We start from the raw sequence: 18,414 nt of genomic DNA, 5'->3' as shown, positions 1-18,414 counted from the left end.
TCGCAAAAGAACAAAAACAAAAAAGTTTGGTTATGAAGTATCAGATGAGACAACGCATGATCCTAAACAAAATTTTAAAATAAATTTTTTCTTTGCGATTTTCTACACGACAATAACTTCAGTCACGGAAAGATTCATACTCTTAAAACAACATAGCGAGGACTTTAAAGTTATAAGAGACATTAAGAAATTAAAAGATTGGAGCGATGAAGATTTAATGAAACATTGTAAAGATTTGCACTTAAATGAAGATTCCAACAATCGCGATATTGATGGTATGACTTTATTTGAGGAATTAAAAACTTTGCAATGTTTTATTAAAAGAAAAAAGAGTTGGCTCCTCAGGATGTTTTAAATTATATATACGAAAATAAATTAACCGACACGTTTCCGAATACTGCGATGGTGATGCGTATTTATTTATTACCAATATCCGTAACATCAGGGGAAAGAAGTTTTTCAAAACTGAAACTAATAAAAAATTATTTGCGGTCAACAATGTCTGGAGAGCAACTAACGGATTTATCAATTATATCAATTGAAAATAATATTATGGATTCATTAGACATTAAAGATATTATTAAAAATTTTGTGGTGGCTAAAGCAAGATGGATAATGTAAAATAAATCTGCATTTATACTAATTGTTATATAGTTAAAAGCATATCTCCAAATTATCTTTGTTATGTAATATTTTTTTAATATTAAAATAAAAGTTTTATTATTAAAAATTCCTTATTAATGAATTTCAGTGATTACAATGTTCTACTACTGTTAAATAAAATTTTTATTTTTATGTATGCATATAAACTGTTTTGTATTTTTAACAAAGTACAATTTTTTGCAAAAATTTTTCATGGAAACTTATTTTATGGGGGGCGCTGAAAAATGTTTTGCACAAGGGCGCCTCCTGCCCATGGTGTGGCACTGACTGCATACAGGTCTCAACACAGTAGAGAAGATCAATTATCTTTTCCAATCAGTCATAGATGGCTTTCAAGAAAAACCACCAAAGAAGACAACAGCAATCTCTGATCTTACAGCTGCCTTCAATCTTGTTTGTAGACAAAAGTTAATAAAAATTTCATATGATACTGAAATAAGGGGGAATGCATTAATTTGGATTTCAGATTTCATGAAAGGAAGAAAAATTAAAGTAAACGTTATGGAATTTATTCCGACATGCATCGAACTTGGGCTGGAGTCCCATAAGGTTCTGTTTAAAGCCCACTCCTATTTCTCACTTATGTGAACAATATTCATCCTCACATGAATAAATGACACAAAACTAGCATGCTATGCAGATGATATAGCAATCTGGCACACAAGCAGTAATTCTGAACAATCTGAAAAAGTCCTAAATAAATCAATAAAAGGCTTAGAAAGATGGGCAAAGGAACTTAAATTACAGATTAACTCAAAAAATCAAAACGGAGTATCTTCGCCACTGACAGAAAAAATAGACACAATTATAACCCCCAAATCAAAACATATAATACAAAAATAGGAAAAAGGGAGTCACCAAAATACCTAGGCATAACCCTACATACTGAACTGAGATATACAACTCATCTTACAAATATATCTAATAAAGCTCTTAAAAGGCTTAATATCATCAAAAGGCTTTGTGGAACAAAGTGGAGTGTAAAACGAAAGACACTCAAAACTACATATATGGCACTCATACAACCCACTAGGAATATGCTTCAGCAATCTGGGTTCCAGCTTCTACTAGCTCAAAAGAAAAACTTGACAGAGCAGGATCCAGAGCAGCAAAAATTATTATAGGTGCAGTCTCATCCACAAATAATTTAAAAGCTGAACAACAATGTGGACTTCACATACCAGAAGACAGAAGAAAACTCTCCACAGTTAAATTCACTAACAGAAGCGAGAGCCAACAACAGGATCACATATCATTCAGGACTTTTGATACCTGGACAGGAAAATCTAGACTAAAGGAATCATCTACTTTTCAATATGATCATGAAATTAGAAAACAGATCAACTTAGAGCACCTGTCCATTGAAATAAGCAAAGAGCCATTCTTTTCCACTGTACTACCAAAAAACAAAGATTAACTTAAATCTACTAGAACCTTGTTCAAAAAAGGATTCACAGCATGAAAATAAAAAAAAAGGACTTGACACCATACATCACTTAAATAATCTAAACCATGTCATTGCCGATATTGATGGATCAACTGATGAAGAATTCGAGGAAGCGCAGAGGTTTTTCTAACTCTACCTGGAGGCAAGGAAATGCAAATCAAATCCACAACTGGCAAAATAGCTTCAAACTTCACCTTGTGAATTAACAGCTATACAAGCATCTCTCAAGTTCTCTCTCTCTCTTTTTAATCTAGTAATAAACATTACAGAAGGAATAACCATCTACAGTGACTCAAAATCTGCACTTGAAGCATTAAAAAATGGAAAAACAAAACTCATACAGAAAATTCATTGTTCATGAATTTCCTGTGTGAATTTCCTGATACTAACTCTGTCGCAAAACTAAGATTGGTAAAACAAACTATCAAGAATAAGAATGAAATCAGCAAAATTAATGAAAATAGAGAAATAACCACAATCATCACTGGACTAAGGACAGAACATTTTAAAGGCATGAAAATTATCTAGATGGTACTAGAAGCTATGGGAGATTTTAATTATGGTGATATCAATTGGAAGGAGGAAATAGCACGTAGCAAAAAGGAAATGGAGTTCATACATCTTCTATGAGATAATTACAGAGAGTAGTTTATTCAGGAGTAGAGTCCAAAAGACGGCCTGTGACTAGTCGTGTGCCACAAGGATCTGTTCTTGGACCACTGCTGTTTAATTTGTTCATTAATGATATAGGAAAGGATCTGAGAGAAACAGTTCATTTGTTCGCAGATAATGCAAAGTTGGGTAGGGCAATAGTGAATGCAGATGACGTCAAAATTTTGCAGGATGATTTGGATGGAGTTCTGGGCTAAGGAGAATGGATGTCAATTTAATGTGGCAAAATGTAAGGTTATACATTTTGGGGTGAAAAGATCAGTAGCAGTTTACTACATTGGTGGGACTGTACTCCAGGAAATTGATGAGGCAAGAGATTTAGGAGTGTTGGTGGATAAGGAGTTATAGTTTGGTGGGCACATTGCAAAACTGGCCAAATCAGCTCATCAAATCACTTGGTTACTGAAGAATACGTTGACGAGCAGATAAGCATGTTATTGTTCCACTGTATCGAGCCTTGATAAGACCCCATCTCGACTACTGTGCCCAGATTTAATGTGGCAAAATGTAAGGTTATACATTTTGGGGTGAAAAGATCAGTAGCAGTTTACTACATTGGTGGGACTGTACTCCAGGAAATTGATGAGGCAAGAGATTTAGGAGTGTTGGTGGATAAGGAGTTATAGTTTGGTGGGCACATTGCAAAACTGGCCAAATCAGCTCATCAAATCACTTGGTTACTGAAGAATACGTTGACGAGCAGATAAGCATGTTATTGTTCCACTGTATCGAGCCTTGATAAGACCCCATCTCGACTACTGTGCCCAGATTTGGTCACCTAGGTTTCTTCTTGATGGGGAGGAGGTTGAGAGGATCCAGAGGCGAGTGACCAAGATGATAGCAGGTCTATGGAATGAACCTTATGAGAACAGGTTGAGGATTAGTGGGTTGCAGAAATTGGTTGATAGGCAGAGGAGGGGAGATACGATTGAGACATTCAAATTACTGAAGGGTTTCTATAAAATTAATTCAGAAGATATTTTTGAGAACAGGGCTGGTTGTGGGAGGACTAGGGGACATCCATGGAAGCTGGGCAACAGAGTGGTTAATAAGGGTGTTAAAGCTGGGTTCTTTACTTTTAGAGTGGTGAATGAGTGGAATGGGCTGCCAGAGTCTGTGGTGGGTGAGGCGACAGCGAATGAGTTTAAGGCGAGGTATGATAGATACTATGTGAATGTCAAATAGTTGTGATGAACATGATTTGGGGCCTCCCTCGATGAGTCTAAGGACCCCTGGAGTTGCCCATAATAATAATAATAATAATATAATATTATCGCATTGCAACTGATGGGAATTCTGTGTTTCTGTGGATTCGTTACAGACCTCCTTCTCTTCAGAAACTACACACAAAGTGTCATTACAAAATCGTTTTGTATTATCACTGTCATTCAAGATATTTTTCCGTTTAAAGAAGGTACCAACGTACTTATCCATAATAGAAATACCTTACTTACTCGCATATAACTCTCACCCTTGATTTTACTTTTCGAAAAAAGAAATTAAAAAGTTTCGCATATACTTTGCAAATGAAAAAAAAAAAAGCTGAAACACGTTCAGAGCAGGGCAATAGTAACTTGCTCCTGCAGTAAACAACACGCCCTCCCCCAATAAACACTATATTGCAAAGTCAAGAAAAATAAGTACTTTTATTATGTCAGTGAATAAGGTATAAGCAGTCTGTGTAATATATTTCTCAACAAATAGTGCAATTAGAGACAACTGGGATAAAAACGACACTAATTAATAAATCACATGTCCCCTCATACAGAAACTATGCTGTATATATAGACTCAAGCTAAACCATATGTTGCACTGGCAAACACAGTATCTAACTAAAAGCTATTGTTATTAATTAGATTGTGTGAGTTCGCTTGGCAGCAATAAAATTCAACCAAAACTGTTTAAAATTCGTAAATGTGTTAAAACTAAGATATACATATATATATATAGTGAATGCTGTTATGGCAGTTTCACATATTACTGGAATTCGGTTGAAGAGAGTTAGCATTTCAACTCAATTGTCAGCTTGCTTTTCGCACGATTTCCGAAAAATATATAAATGCTGGAGTTACAACACATTTTGTCTAAGTATTACTTAGCACTTCTGAAGATATATTGAGCCTTGGTTGAAGGAGGAAAACCTTCAACAATAAAAATCAATAAACAACAAGCAATCGGTTGAAATGTGGTCATGTGGATAACACATGTTCACTTCAAATCTGACAAAACAGCAAGGGAAGGTGGAAGCAATAAAACCATATTGTTTTTCACTTCACCCCTCTTTTATTACTTGTCATTCTGCCGCTACAAATTAAAATAATGGCAGAATGTTCACGAATGAACATTCTGCTGCTATTTTTTGTTGTTGTTGTTTTTTAAGTTTTCATTTTATTTTAATAATTTTTACTTACTTATTCAATTTTAATTTTTTTTGTTTGGATGATTAAAATATATAGATTTATTTGGTTAATTTAAGCCTGTGGACCACTTGTCCCATCATCGCGGACCATAGGTTGAGAAACATGCTATAGGGTTCTCTCACCTTATGTGACCCCTAATTCATAAGCATTTTTGAAATAGAAGACATGACACACATAAATAAAAACTGAATTTTAATTAGGAAAAGTATTTTGGAAATTTTTCTAGTGTTTTTTAACTTTTTCTTTTTTTTTTGGGGGGGGGGGGGAGGCCTTGACCCCTCCCTCTGTTTCGACCTTCATATTCGGTAGGTATCGCACTGATCGGTAGGTGTTGCACTGATATGATTGTTGGCTTGTCGAGAGCTCCTGAAAAGATCAGTAGTATTTTATGTTATCATTGGCAATTTTACTAGAATTTTACGTAGTATTGTTGCTTTTCGTATCTTAGTGTGTCTGTGTGATTTTTGTGTTTTCTGTGTTATTTTTTAGAAAGTGTAAGGAGAATGAGAATCTAAAGTGTGTTTCGGGTGGCGAGAGTGATATCGTTAAAGAAAGTCAGAATATAGAAAATAGTGATGTGATAAGAAATTGCGAGGTAGTACCAGATAGGTGTGAGAGCGATGTTGAAAGTGTAAACGAAGGTAGAAATACAGAACGAATCGATGATTTAAATGATAATGAAAACGGTGAGATAGATGCAAGTAGTGAGATCGCATGGTTGAGCAGAGCAATACATAGAGCAAAACGGCAACTGGAGCGTATGCAAAAATGTGTACCGAACGTACCAACTAATAAACGGCAAAAGTCTGATACAAAAAATAAGAGAATGTTCGTAAACATAAACAAAATGAAGGAGCGAGTGCTGTATGGAGATCTGTTATTAAGAGGTGTGATAGTTGAGAGTTTGATGAAATCGTACCAACTGGGTGTGAACATAAAGGACGTCAGCGAGTCTATTAGAGCACAAAAACAGAGGGTGAAAGAAATGTAGTCGTGGCAGGAACAAATGATTTGAAAGAAGACAAAATGAAAATGATGGAGGATGTGAGGGAATTACTTGAGGTAGCAAAAGAGAAGAGTGAGAGATTTAGGATGTTGAGTATTTTGCCGCGGTATGACAGTGAAGTGTTTAGGAGGAGGGCCATAATTGCCAATGACTTGGAGAGTAGTGTGGAATTTGTGGGTGTGTGGAGTGAGTTCGATGGGCGAAAGGATTTATATAAGAGGATGGTTTACATTTGAATGGATTTGGTGTACGGTGGGTTGAAAAAGTGTTGATGAAGTGGAAGTACAGACTCAGGGAAACTAGATTTATTAAGGGGGGGGGAGTAGATATGCAGACTTTAGGGAGGCAGTTGAGTGTATGAATGAGTATAATATGCCCGAGCGAGTACGAAGGACAACAAATCACAATGGGATAGTTAGTATAAGGCATCAAAGTAGGGATGGGACTAACGGGCTTCTGCAATTCATGTACACTAATGCCAGGAGTATTAGGAACAAGAAGGAGGAGTTTTTGGCCTTGATTGGCACCTCCAGGCCACAGGTTGTTGGTATTAGTGAAACATGGCTGACAAGAGATTTTAGGAGTGTTGTAGGATAAAGAGTTGAAGTTTAGGGGGCACATTGCAAAAGTGGCCAAATCAGCTCATCAAATCACTTGGTTACTGAAGAATACGATGACGAGCAGACAAGCATGTTACTGTTCCTCTGTATCGAGCCTTGATAAGACTCCATCTCGACTACTGTGCCCAGATTTGGTCACCTAGGTTTCTTCTTGATGGGGAGGAGGTTGAGAGGATCCAGAGGCAAGTGACCAAGATGATAGCAGGTCTATGGAATGAACCTTATGAGAACATTTGTGGGTTGCAGAAATTGGTTGATAGGCGGAAAAGGGGGGGATATGATTGAGACATTCAAATTGCTAAAGGGTTTCTATAGGATTAATTCAGAGGATATTTTTGAGAACAGGACTGGTGGTGGGAGAACTAGGGGTCACCTATGGAAGCTGGGCAAGAGTGTGGTTAGCAAGGGTGTTAGAGCTGGGTTCTTTACTTTTAGAGTGGTAAATGAGTGGCATAAGCTGCCAGAGTCTGTTGTGGGTGCTATGACAGTGAGTGAGTTCAAGGCAAGGTATGATAGATACTGTGAGAATGTCGTATAGTTGTGTGGACATGATTTTTAGGGCCTCCCTCGATGAGTCTAAGGACTCCCTGGAGTCGCCCATAATAATAATAATAATAAAACTGTAGCCATTCTTTACATTAAAGAGATATCAGATAAAATTAACAGAATACTACAGAAATAGAACCTTAGTGCCACCTTTAAATCTCATGAAAAATTAAAGAACTTATTCACCTCCTCCAAGGATTCGCTTTCTCCACTGATCTTCCTTGGAGTATACCATATTCATTGCATCTGTAAATTTACACTATATAGATGAAAAAGGATGCAAAATTCCTATCCAAAAAAAAGGAACATAAACGGCACATTAAATTTAATAACTATAGTAAAATCTGGCTTTTCTGATTTCTGATCATGCCTTGAATACTCTCCATAGAATTAACTGGAAAGGCACCTGTTCTTTACATCACACCAAAATGTGGTATGAGTGTAAATTGAAAGAGACCTGTGAAATTCTTATCAACCACTCTAATCTTAACAATAATGGTGGTCTAAAAATTCCAAGAATATGGATGGCACATATTCTCCCCACATAAACTTTTGATCTAAGAGTTACTTATAATTAGAACTGTAATAATCTAGGATCTGAACTTCAGTAATTTCACATAAGTGTACATTATATTAATTTAGGCCACCAGTTTTGCTGTTAAAAAAGTATTAATAAATGTTATGAAGAGGCTATAGTGTTTTTTCCCACTAGAGGTCAGGCCAGTAGAATAATGGTTGATATATCATTGTCACTTTAGCATACTGCTTGAAATATAATATAGCTTGTCTTGTGTGTGTGTGTGTGTGTGTGCGCGCGCGCTCCAGATGATGACCTTAATATTATTATTACGTGCAACTCCAGGGAGTCCTTAGACTCATCGAGGGAGGCCCCAAATCATGTTCATCACAACTATTCGACATTCACACAGTATCTGATAATACCTTGCCTTAAACTCATTCACTGTCACAGCACCCACTACAGACTCTGGCAGCTTATTCCACTTATTCAGCACGCTAAAAGTAAAGAACCCAGCTCTAACACCCTTACTAACCACACTCTTGCCCAGCTTCCATGGATGTCCCCTAGTCCTCCCACAACCAGCCCTGTTCTCAAAAATATCTTATGAATTAATTTTATAGAAACCCTTCAGTAATTTGAATGTCTCAATCATATCCCCCCCTCCTCCGCCAATCAACCAATTTCTGCAACCCACAAATCTTCAACCGATCAACATATCAGGATGACAACCTGATATGCTGATCTGTCGGTAATTTGCAACAGTAGTCTTGGATCCTCCTTCATGCAGTGGAAGTATTTACCCCTCTTTCCACACCTTCAGGACTAAACCAGACCCGAGACTCAGATTAAACAACATGGTCAAGGGCACTGATAATTCTTTAGCCACTTCACATAAGACCTGTGCCAGTATACGATCCAATCCCACAGATGTATTCACATTAAGGTTCTGTAATAGACTATTCACCTCCTCACAATTCCCTTATAAACTAATGGTTCCTACATTTTAATTTATTCATAAATATTGTTCTTTCATAATAATCTAATTTATTTTTGTTTATAAGTGGAGACTTGTGAAGAAGTTTGTTGATAGTATTTTTGCTATAGCTGTTTTTCAGGAAAGTGTTGCTGATAACTTTTAATTAATGTTTAAGTGCTTGCTCACTGGATAAATCTTTAAAACAAACCCTGTTTTTAAGTGAGTTAATTTCATGTAATTTTTGTATTGGGTGGTGTGTTAAGAGTGTGCATGTGTGTATTGGTATGTGTAGGCTTACAGTAACCAGTGAAGGAAAGACTGACAGATGGAATATGTGTGACAAGGGTATCTAGAAAAGGAAGTGTGCTCTGACTTTCAATTTCAATGTGAATTGTATGCATTTGTCTTGTTTGTTTAGATGGCTAAGGAAAATGTCTAATGACTGGCAGCCATGGGACCAGATAACAAAAACATCATCAACATATCTAGGCCAGGCTAGGCTTAGATATCACGGCACCCTTTGCCCATGTACTACGTTCTGGTTATTTTGCATGGCAAAATACTTTTTACTGGCAAAAAGAAGACACAGTCATGGACTCACCATTATCCTGCCAATTGCTAACTTTTATATGGAAGCTTTTGAGCAATGTGCTCTAGAATGTTTTACTTTAAAATCCAAAGTCTGGCTTAGATATGTTATAGGCTAATCTGTATATCTGGAGTTGTAGTTAAGATATTGGAGAGCTAGATGAGAGTCAGGATACAAAAGTGGGTTTGGTATTCTGTGCTCTTGTTAGCATGGGTTTTTTAAGGGAGGTCATGCTTAACAACTTAGTTACATAAAAATGTGTGAGGGTGGTCTGAAAAGTTCTCTGCCTAACAATGAAAAAATTATCCCTGTAGTAGTTTCTCAGTAAGATCTGCAAAATACCCCTCTACAGCTGCAATCACCTCTTGATTCGAAGAAAAACGCTAACCAGCAAGGAAGAGCTTTAGTTTTGGGAAGAGATAGAAATCAGAGGGGCCTAATCTGGGGAATAGGGTAGATGTTCCAACAATTCACAGTGCAGATCCCTTAATTTTCCCATTACCAAAGCACCTTTGTGGGTAGGGTGCATTGTCCTGAAAGACTATTTTTTCTTCTGCAAACCGGGTCTTTTCTCACGAATGTTTTCGTCTAGCCTGGTTAAAAAATCAGAATAATATTCCCCGGTTATTGTTTTACCCTTTTCAAGATAATTAATAAACAAAGTGCTTTTAGCATCCCAAAACACCGAAGCCATGTCCTTTCCTGCTGATGGAACTGACTTCTTTGGCATTGGACAACCGGCTTCTGTCCACTGTTTTGACTGCTGTTTGGATTCTGGTGTCTAATGCTGAATCTAAGTCTCATCCATAGTAATAAATCAACACACAAAATCAGTTTTATTCTTGTTAAAATGCACTGTTCAGAGATTTCCATGAGATTTTCATTTTTGAAACTGCTGTGAGCAAGTGTAGCACCCATCTTGTGCAACGCTTTTTCATTTGCAATTATTCATGCAAAATATTATTATTATTACCCCAAGATCTCATGGAGTCAAAGACTCATCTGGGAGGTCCTTTTATCATACATACATCTCATCATACCATGTCTTAAACACACTCAAACTCCTTGCAGACACCACACTCTCAGGCAAGGCATTCCAATCATTCACAACTCTGCACGAAAAAAAAACCTGCCTCTCACTCCCCTACTCACACCCTCTTTATACAGTTTCCAGGGATGACCTCTGGTTTTCCCCTGATCACCCACTATTCTCTGTAGAACTACTCCACCATTGATCTTATAACAACCCCTTACCAACTTGTAGGTCTCTATCATATCTCCCCTCTTCCTCCTCTCCACCAGACTCTGCAAATTACATCTTCTCAATCTTTCCTCATACTCAACATTCCAGAGGTCAGAAACTACCTTAGTCAGTCGCCTTTGGATCCTTTCCAACATCTCTTCATCCTTCTGAAAACCCAGTGACCAAATCTGGGCACAATAGTCAATGTGTGGCCTAATCAAAGCCTTATACAATGGAACAAGAATCTCCCTACTTCTACATGTCAGTGTCCTCCGCATCATTCCCAGAAGCCTTTGTGTTGTCTTCACAATTTTGGCAATGTGTCCCCTGAATTTTAGATCCTTATCCACTATCACCCCCAGATCTCTTATTTCCTCTACCTCTAACAATATATTCTCACCAAGCATAAATTCTGCATCCCATCTTTGTTTTCCAAATTTTAAAACGTTACATTTTGCAACATTGAACTCGCATCCCCATCTGCTTGCCCAATCACTCAATTTATTCAAGTATTCTTGCAAGGCCACAACATATTCACTACTCTTTATGGTTCGTCCCAACTTTGCATCATCTGCAAACAACTGAATATCTCCATTCAAATCTTCGCCAATATCATTAATATACAAGTTAAATAGTAATGGCCCTAAAACAGACCCCTGAGGCACTCCAATAGTGACTTTCCTTTTCCTGGATATCGCACCCCCCATACACAACTTGTTGATACCTATCAGATAGCCAGTCTCCAATCCAATGCACTAATCTAATATCCAACCGCATCTGCTCTAGTTTGACTGTCAACATGAGGCACTCTATCAAAAGCTTTTGCAAAATCCAAGTATATTACTGTGTATCCTTCTCCATTGTCCAAGGAAGCAGTTGCTTTATTGTAATAAGTAAGTAGATTACTAAAACATGACCTCCCTTTAGCAAATCCATGCTGTCCATCAAAGATTATACCATTGTTGTCAACCCAACTATGGATCTTAGTTCTCACAAGCTTCTCCAACAACTTAACCACAACACCTGACACAGAGATAAGCCTATAGTTTGATGCTTGAGTTCGATCACCTCCTTTATGAAGTGGCACAATCTTGCCCTCCTTCCACTCTTTAGGAACTTGACCCAGTGCAAGACTTGTATTAAAAAATATGTCAAGGCAGGTGTCAACTTTCTGGGACATTCCTTCAGAATACACAGTGATATATTATCAAGTCCCACAACCTTATTTACATCTAGTTTACTCAACTACCCAAACACCTCTTGCTCACTTACAGTCAGTCTCTCATCCCCATCATCAACTGCTCTCAATCTCTCCATGAAGTCACATTCACAAGATTGAAAGATCTTTATGAACTGCTCATTAAGTATCTCCACCACACATTCTGCAACAGCTGTCTTTATACCATTTTCTCCAATCAATGTCATCCTTCCATAATCATTCTTTCTTTTGCTGGCTACATATCAAAATATATCCTACACGTTCTTTTGAAATGCCTACAGTCTCAGCAATTTCACGCACTTTGACTCTCCGGTCATCCAATACCATACATTGATTTCTGGTGTTGTTATACTTTTTGGAATTCCTTCACGTGGATCATCTTAAAGGTTGGTACGACCATGTTTACACTCGGTTTAAAAAAGCCCATTTGTTAATTGTCGAAAATGAAGGAGAAGAGTGCCCATAAACTTTTATGAACTTCGAATGAATTTCATTTGATGTTAAATCTTATTTTACAAAGAATTTTATAACCCCACAATACTCAATTTTATCCATTTCAAGGGATACAAACAACACTTTTGCTTCAGAACAGATGTATAAAACAAAGTACTTGATAGAATGACTTGTAATTTCACACAGATGCTTATGACAGATGTACCAACTTAAAAAAAAAAAAAAATCTTGCCAACAGTGTTGCCATCTATGGTCGAGGCCGAGAACTTTTCAGACCACCCTCGTAATGGACAAAGGAAATGCATATACAGTGATATACTAAGATTTTGCAAAAGCTTTTGATAGATTGCTGCAAAACAAATTGCTAATTACACAGGAGCAGTTGGGATTAGATGATAGATTAGTTAGTGGGATAGGCAACAGCTGATAGGTGTAGGGATGCAGTATTCCCAGAAGAGGAAAGTCACTAGTGAAGTGCTGCAGGAGTCTGTTTTGGGATAATTTTTATTTAGTTTGCAATTAATGATATTCGAATGAGTTTAACTGGTGATATACAACTGGTTGTAGATGATGCAAAACTGAGGAGAGTGATGGGGAATCCAGCAAATGTTGTGGCCTTACAGGAGGACTTGAATAGATTGTATGAATGGTAACAATATGGAATTGTTAGTTCAAATGCCAAAGTATGTAAGATTCTGAAATTTGGTAAGCAACAATGGGAATTTTGGAGGAAGTTGAGGAGAGAAGAGACCTGTGGGTGATGGACAAGGATCTATTCAGACATTGTATTGCACAAGTCGTGAAGATCACATCAGATTATGGTAATGATGCAGAGGAAGTTAACATGCAGAAAAAGAGATTATGGTTCTATTGTATAAAGCCTTGATCAGGCCTCATATTCTTATGCACGGATTTGATCTCCTGGTTACAGAAACAGAAAGTAATAATAATGATAATTATTATTATTTTAGATCTGTAATTATGCATCTATTATGTTCCAGGATTGAAAGTGGGGAAGGGGGTATGGAATTTCTCCCTTCATTTTCTGGATTTTATTCCAGATTGTTTTTACTTGTCAATCTGGGCATATCTAGTCGATCATAGATCTGAGACTCCTTTTGGATTTGACAGCATATATCATGCACAAATGCAAGCATTTCTTTCTTTCTTTCATGATAACATGGTGGTCAGCATTCACTTTACAGAATGATGGAGATAAGCTTCCATATTATGTCTTCACTTTTATAGAAAAGTTATTACCAGGAATGCACACACTGGGATATGACTCAAACATGGCTCAACTGCTGGCCAGCATGTTTGCAAGCAATTAAGTTTCACATAGTGGGATGCCTGTGGAAAATATCCAATGCATTTTTTTTAAATGGTAATCATGACCATAAAAGGTTGAAAAGTTTTTTTATTACAATCTCATCCACAAGAAGTGTTAAAACTACAACATGCCAATACAGTGACAAAGGAATCATCAATCCCAGAGTGTACTTCTAGAAACCAAACATGGTACATTTTCAAGTCACTTTCAGGCTTCCAAAAAAGTAATATGGTGTTCTAATACCAGCAATAAAAATCACCTAGTTTAAAATATATTAACAAGCAAGTGAAAGGTTCGATGGACAAAAGAAATATTTTTACATTTGCTTAAAATAAGTGCAGACTGGTTTCTGTGAAATGCTGAAAAGGTTTTCTTTAGGTTAGAGATAGCAGGAATGAAGTGCCAAACTAGTAAGTATATAAAAATGTTAAAAGTTTATTTTTTACTTGGTTAGACTATAATAAATTTAGTTTAATCCTTCATCCAAGTGTGAGCAAACAAAGTTTGCACCTGAAAGTATCTTCAGGACTGGGGTAAGGTGGTACAACACTAAGTCTGGGTAGTGGTCCTTCCCTTAATGCATAACATTATACATATCCACAAGGAGATGTGTTTTGCATTATGGGAGATACTGAGATAGGAGTGATGTCAGCTTGCTCCACCTTTGCAACGAGTTGCCCGGTGTAGTACCATCTTACCCTAGTCCTGAAGATACTTTCAGGTGCAAACTTTGTTTGCTCACACTTGGATAAAGGATTAAACTAAATTTATTATAGTCAGTAATATAGCAAGAGCATTTTATATATCCATTTTGTATTAACAACATCCATTTAAAATTGCAAAACTTTAGTTCTCATCCTCCCCCTCATCACAACCCTGGGATATATGGTTAACCAAAAATCCATAAACCCAATTCTCACCTAAGACCTATAGTAAGATGCCACTGATTCTCCATGCTACAAATCAAATTATCAAAAGAGCTAGCAAACTCTCTTACCCCTCTCACTTCACTAATCATACCACATCCCATGTAAGAAAAAAAACCTACCCATTTTCTAAAACTTCTATTGAAAATCTAACATTAAAAAAAAAATTTCTTGGTTAGATTTGACATCACCTCGCTGTTTACCAATATTCCCTTGAATGACATCTTAAACTCTTAAAAGACATTTTTCCTCCTGATATTTTACATCTCTTTTCCTTTGCCTTTAATTCTGGATATTTTTCTTGGAAGAACATAAACAGATAGATGGAACTGCTATGGGTCTCCCCCCACACACACACACACATACACACTCTTACCCATTTCTTACAATGTAGATACAATGCAATATAGTTAGTGATTAACTGAGTTTTAACATATTCTTGAAAAAGTGAAAGAACTACATATTCCAACTTAACTAATCATTAACTACAACATAGTTCACAGAGGAGGTAAAGGAAAGAAACCGGTCATATTCGTGACAGAATGGAGATAACTAAACAAACTACTTTCTGTGATTGAACAGAGAACAACTAATTAAACTCAGCAAGGGTGAAATTTGTGGATGTGAGCAGCAGTTCAGTGGAAAAGAGGGGTATGAATAATCGTGGAGGAAGATCTATCATTTTCTGAAACATTCATTTTTCAGCATGAAAGAATAAATGAAGAAAATGTGAATTGCAGCATTTTGAAATAGAAAGCAACAGGCAAAAATGCTGAGAGGAAGATTGCTGATGTGTTACTGAGAGGAAGCTGCAGTTAATTAGAAAAGTTTTTTCCACAAGGCAGCAGATGGTGGGAGAGGTATCATTATCATGCATTAGTCAATGCTGCAGGTAAGGTGATTTGCATTCTACTTACTAAAATTGCCCAGGGGTAATTTTAGTAAGTAGAATGCATTGTTAGATTGGGCTTTGAATGTAGTGGCATTAAATAAGTTTAATTCATACATCTATGGGCAAAATGTAAAAGTTAGAATCTCATATGATCAGTCACAACTCCACAGAGGAAAATAACAATAATATTATAACTTAAGGAAAATGAAATTACATGTGCTATATTTTCAGGGGGGGGGGGGGTAACTTACCTCTAAAAATTTTGCAAAAGCTGGTTTTGCTTGAGTAGCTAATTTAATTGCTTCCTTTGCTGACTTCCAATTGTTAATGAAAGCAGTATATGTATCAATAATTGGCTGCTTGGTGAACTAAAAAAAAAAAAGTAGATTATTAAAGAAATTCAATTTGTGAAGAAATAAGCATACAATATTTCAAATTGGCAATGAAAATCAATAATATAAATTATATAAATATCCATTATTATTTTATACCAAATAGGTAAAAAATGTTTGCCTTTGAAACTAAAACAAGTTCTGAAAGTAATCAAGGACTCACAAAAATACAAACCATCAGAATGAGTTGACATGATGAATTGCAAGATGTATGGAGGGGGGGGGGGGAGCTGAAAAGTTCTGATAAACACCTAGAACAAAAATGATATTAAAGCAACTAATATAACCATAAGAAAGAACATATCTTAAAACCCTTTAACCTCCATGTTTCATCAAATTGTAATAATTTGTTCTTTTTCTTTTAAGGAACAGAAGTTTTGAAGAAATTCAAAGACAGAGGTACAGGCCATCATCAAGTTTTTGTGCTGCAAGAAAAGTCCGCAACTGAGATTCACCAAACTTTGTATGGAACTTTAGGGAACTGTGTCCCAGTATATCCAACAGTTGCCAGATGGGTGCCCAAGTTTAAAACTGGGCATCCTGAGACAACAGATGCCCCAAGTCAGGAAGACAATCCACAGCGATCACACTTGAAAACATCAATGCAGTGCATACCATGATCCTTAATGATAGACGAATACTAGCCAAAAATATTGCAAAAACTCTGGGGGCATTTGATATCCAGAAATGAGTTAGAGTCATTATCCACCAACATCTAGACATGGAGAAGCTCTCAGAAAAGTGGGTCCCAAATGTTTGAATGCCGACCAAAAGAGAGAACATGTGCTGTCATCTCAAGGGATTTTGGGCCATTTTGAGAAATCAGGTGCAAATTTTTTGGCTCATATTGTAACTGTTGATGGAACAAAGAAAGTACAGAGAAAAATTTACCAACTAGCAAAAGGTAGAAATAAAGCAGCAAAAGACATCTTCCATGTGAGGCAGATCAAAGACGCTGAAGGAAGAGTATTATGGAGGGATGTGGACATAAGAAACAGATGAAGAATATACTTTGTGGGACTTTTCAATGAGGAAAATGCAAGGACTCACAGGGAAGATGGGAAGTCTGCTGAGGGGATGGTGCAGAACATCAGTAGACTGGAAGTGAAGGAGGCCATGAAGAGGATGAAGAATGGAAAATCGGTGAGCCCTTTTTGAGGATTCCAGAGGAGGCATGGAAGGCGTTGGTAGAAGAGGGAATTGACCTGCTGTGGGACCTGTTCATGAAAGTTTGCCAACAGAAAAATATACCCGAGGAATGGAGGGAAAGTACTCTTGTCCCCCATCTATAAGGGTAAAGGGGGGATGCACAAGACTGTAAGAATTACAGAGGAATAAAGTTGATGTCCCACACAATGAAAATCCTAGAAAGGGTTCTTGATGGAAGATTGAGGAAGGAGGTGAAGATTGCAAAGGAACAATTTGGCTTCATGCCTGGTAGATCAATGACAGATGTTATCTTTGGGTTACGACAGATGATGGAAAAGTTTCGAGAGAAACAATGGGACCTACATCTGGTGTTTATTGTTCTGGAGAAAGCATACAATAGGGTGCCAAGGCAAGAAGTCTGGAGGTGTCTGAGGGAGAAGAAGTACCGAAAAATATGTCAGGCTCGTGCAGGAGATGTACAGAAATGTGAAGACAAGAGTTCGGACCTGTCTGGAACAGACAAAAAGTTTTCAAGTAACAGTTAGCTTGCATCAAGGGTCAGCATTAAGTCTGTTTCTGTTTAATATTGTGATGTGATGGAGAAGGTGAGAGAAGATGTACGTTGGATAATGTTGTATGCAGATGACATCTTGCTGTGTGCAGATTCAAGAGGAGAATTGGCAGCTAAACTGGAAAGATGGAGGAAAAGTACTGGAAGAGAGAGGTATGAGACTGAGTATATGTGTTGCAAAGTGGATGGTGGCCAGAAGACTGATCTGGAGCTGGAAGGAAATGTCATCAGGAAGGTGAGGGACTTTAGATACTTAGGTTCAACAGTGGAAGAAGATGGAGGGGGGCTGAGAAGGAAGTGGGATGCAGGATACAAGCAGGTTGGAGGAACTGTTGAGAGATGGCTGGAGTGCTATGCGATAAGAGGGTGCCGATCAATCTGAAAGGCAAAATCTATAGAACAATAGTGAGGCCAGCTATGACGTATGCTATAGAAACTGTGGCCCCTGAGGAAAAATAACATCAGCAGGATGGAGGTAGCAGAGATGAGAATGCTTAGATGGATGTGCGGTGTGACCAGAAAGGATCGTCTGAGAAATTACTATGTGAGGGGAACAGTGAAAGTTACGAACTTAGGAGCAAAGATACAGGAGGCAAAGTTGAGATGCTTTGGTCATGTGATGAGGAGGGAGGACGAATATGTGGGAAGAAAGGTCATGCAAGGAAGGAGGAAGCGTGGATGACCAAAGAAGAGATGGTAGAAGAGGACTTGAGGATGAAGAACTTGAAAGTAGTGACAGCCCAAGACAGGAGGATGTGGAGGAGACTCATCAATTAACAG

General features: G+C 37.4%; 1 protein-coding gene across 4 annotated transcripts in view; it reads right to left on the bottom strand.

Annotated features, from left to right (window-relative positions):
* The window catches only part of LOC150104769 (rho guanine nucleotide exchange factor 17-like), a 678,990-nt gene that overhangs the window by 340,909 nt on the left and 319,667 nt on the right, over window positions 1-18,414 (bottom strand). For all 4 annotated transcript variants that reach the window (XR_016548547.1, XR_016548548.1, XM_090395338.1 and 1 more), the window contains one exon: window positions 15,774-15,890. Coding sequence is in view for 2 of the 4 variants with exons in the window: in XM_090395338.1 (XP_090251464.1) it covers window positions 15,774-15,890 (117 nt within the window). In the remaining 2 variants the exon portion in view is untranslated. The remainder of the gene's footprint in view (window positions 1-15,773; window positions 15,891-18,414) is intronic.

This window comes from Typopeltis vanoorti, chromosome 7, assembly GCF_054136105.1.
Source record: "Typopeltis vanoorti isolate ZY-2024b chromosome 7, IOZ_Tvanoo_1.0, whole genome shotgun sequence".
Lineage (NCBI taxonomy): Eukaryota > Metazoa > Arthropoda > Arachnida > Uropygi > Thelyphonidae > Typopeltis > Typopeltis vanoorti.
This window is presented reverse-complemented; position numbering and strand designations above follow the sequence as displayed.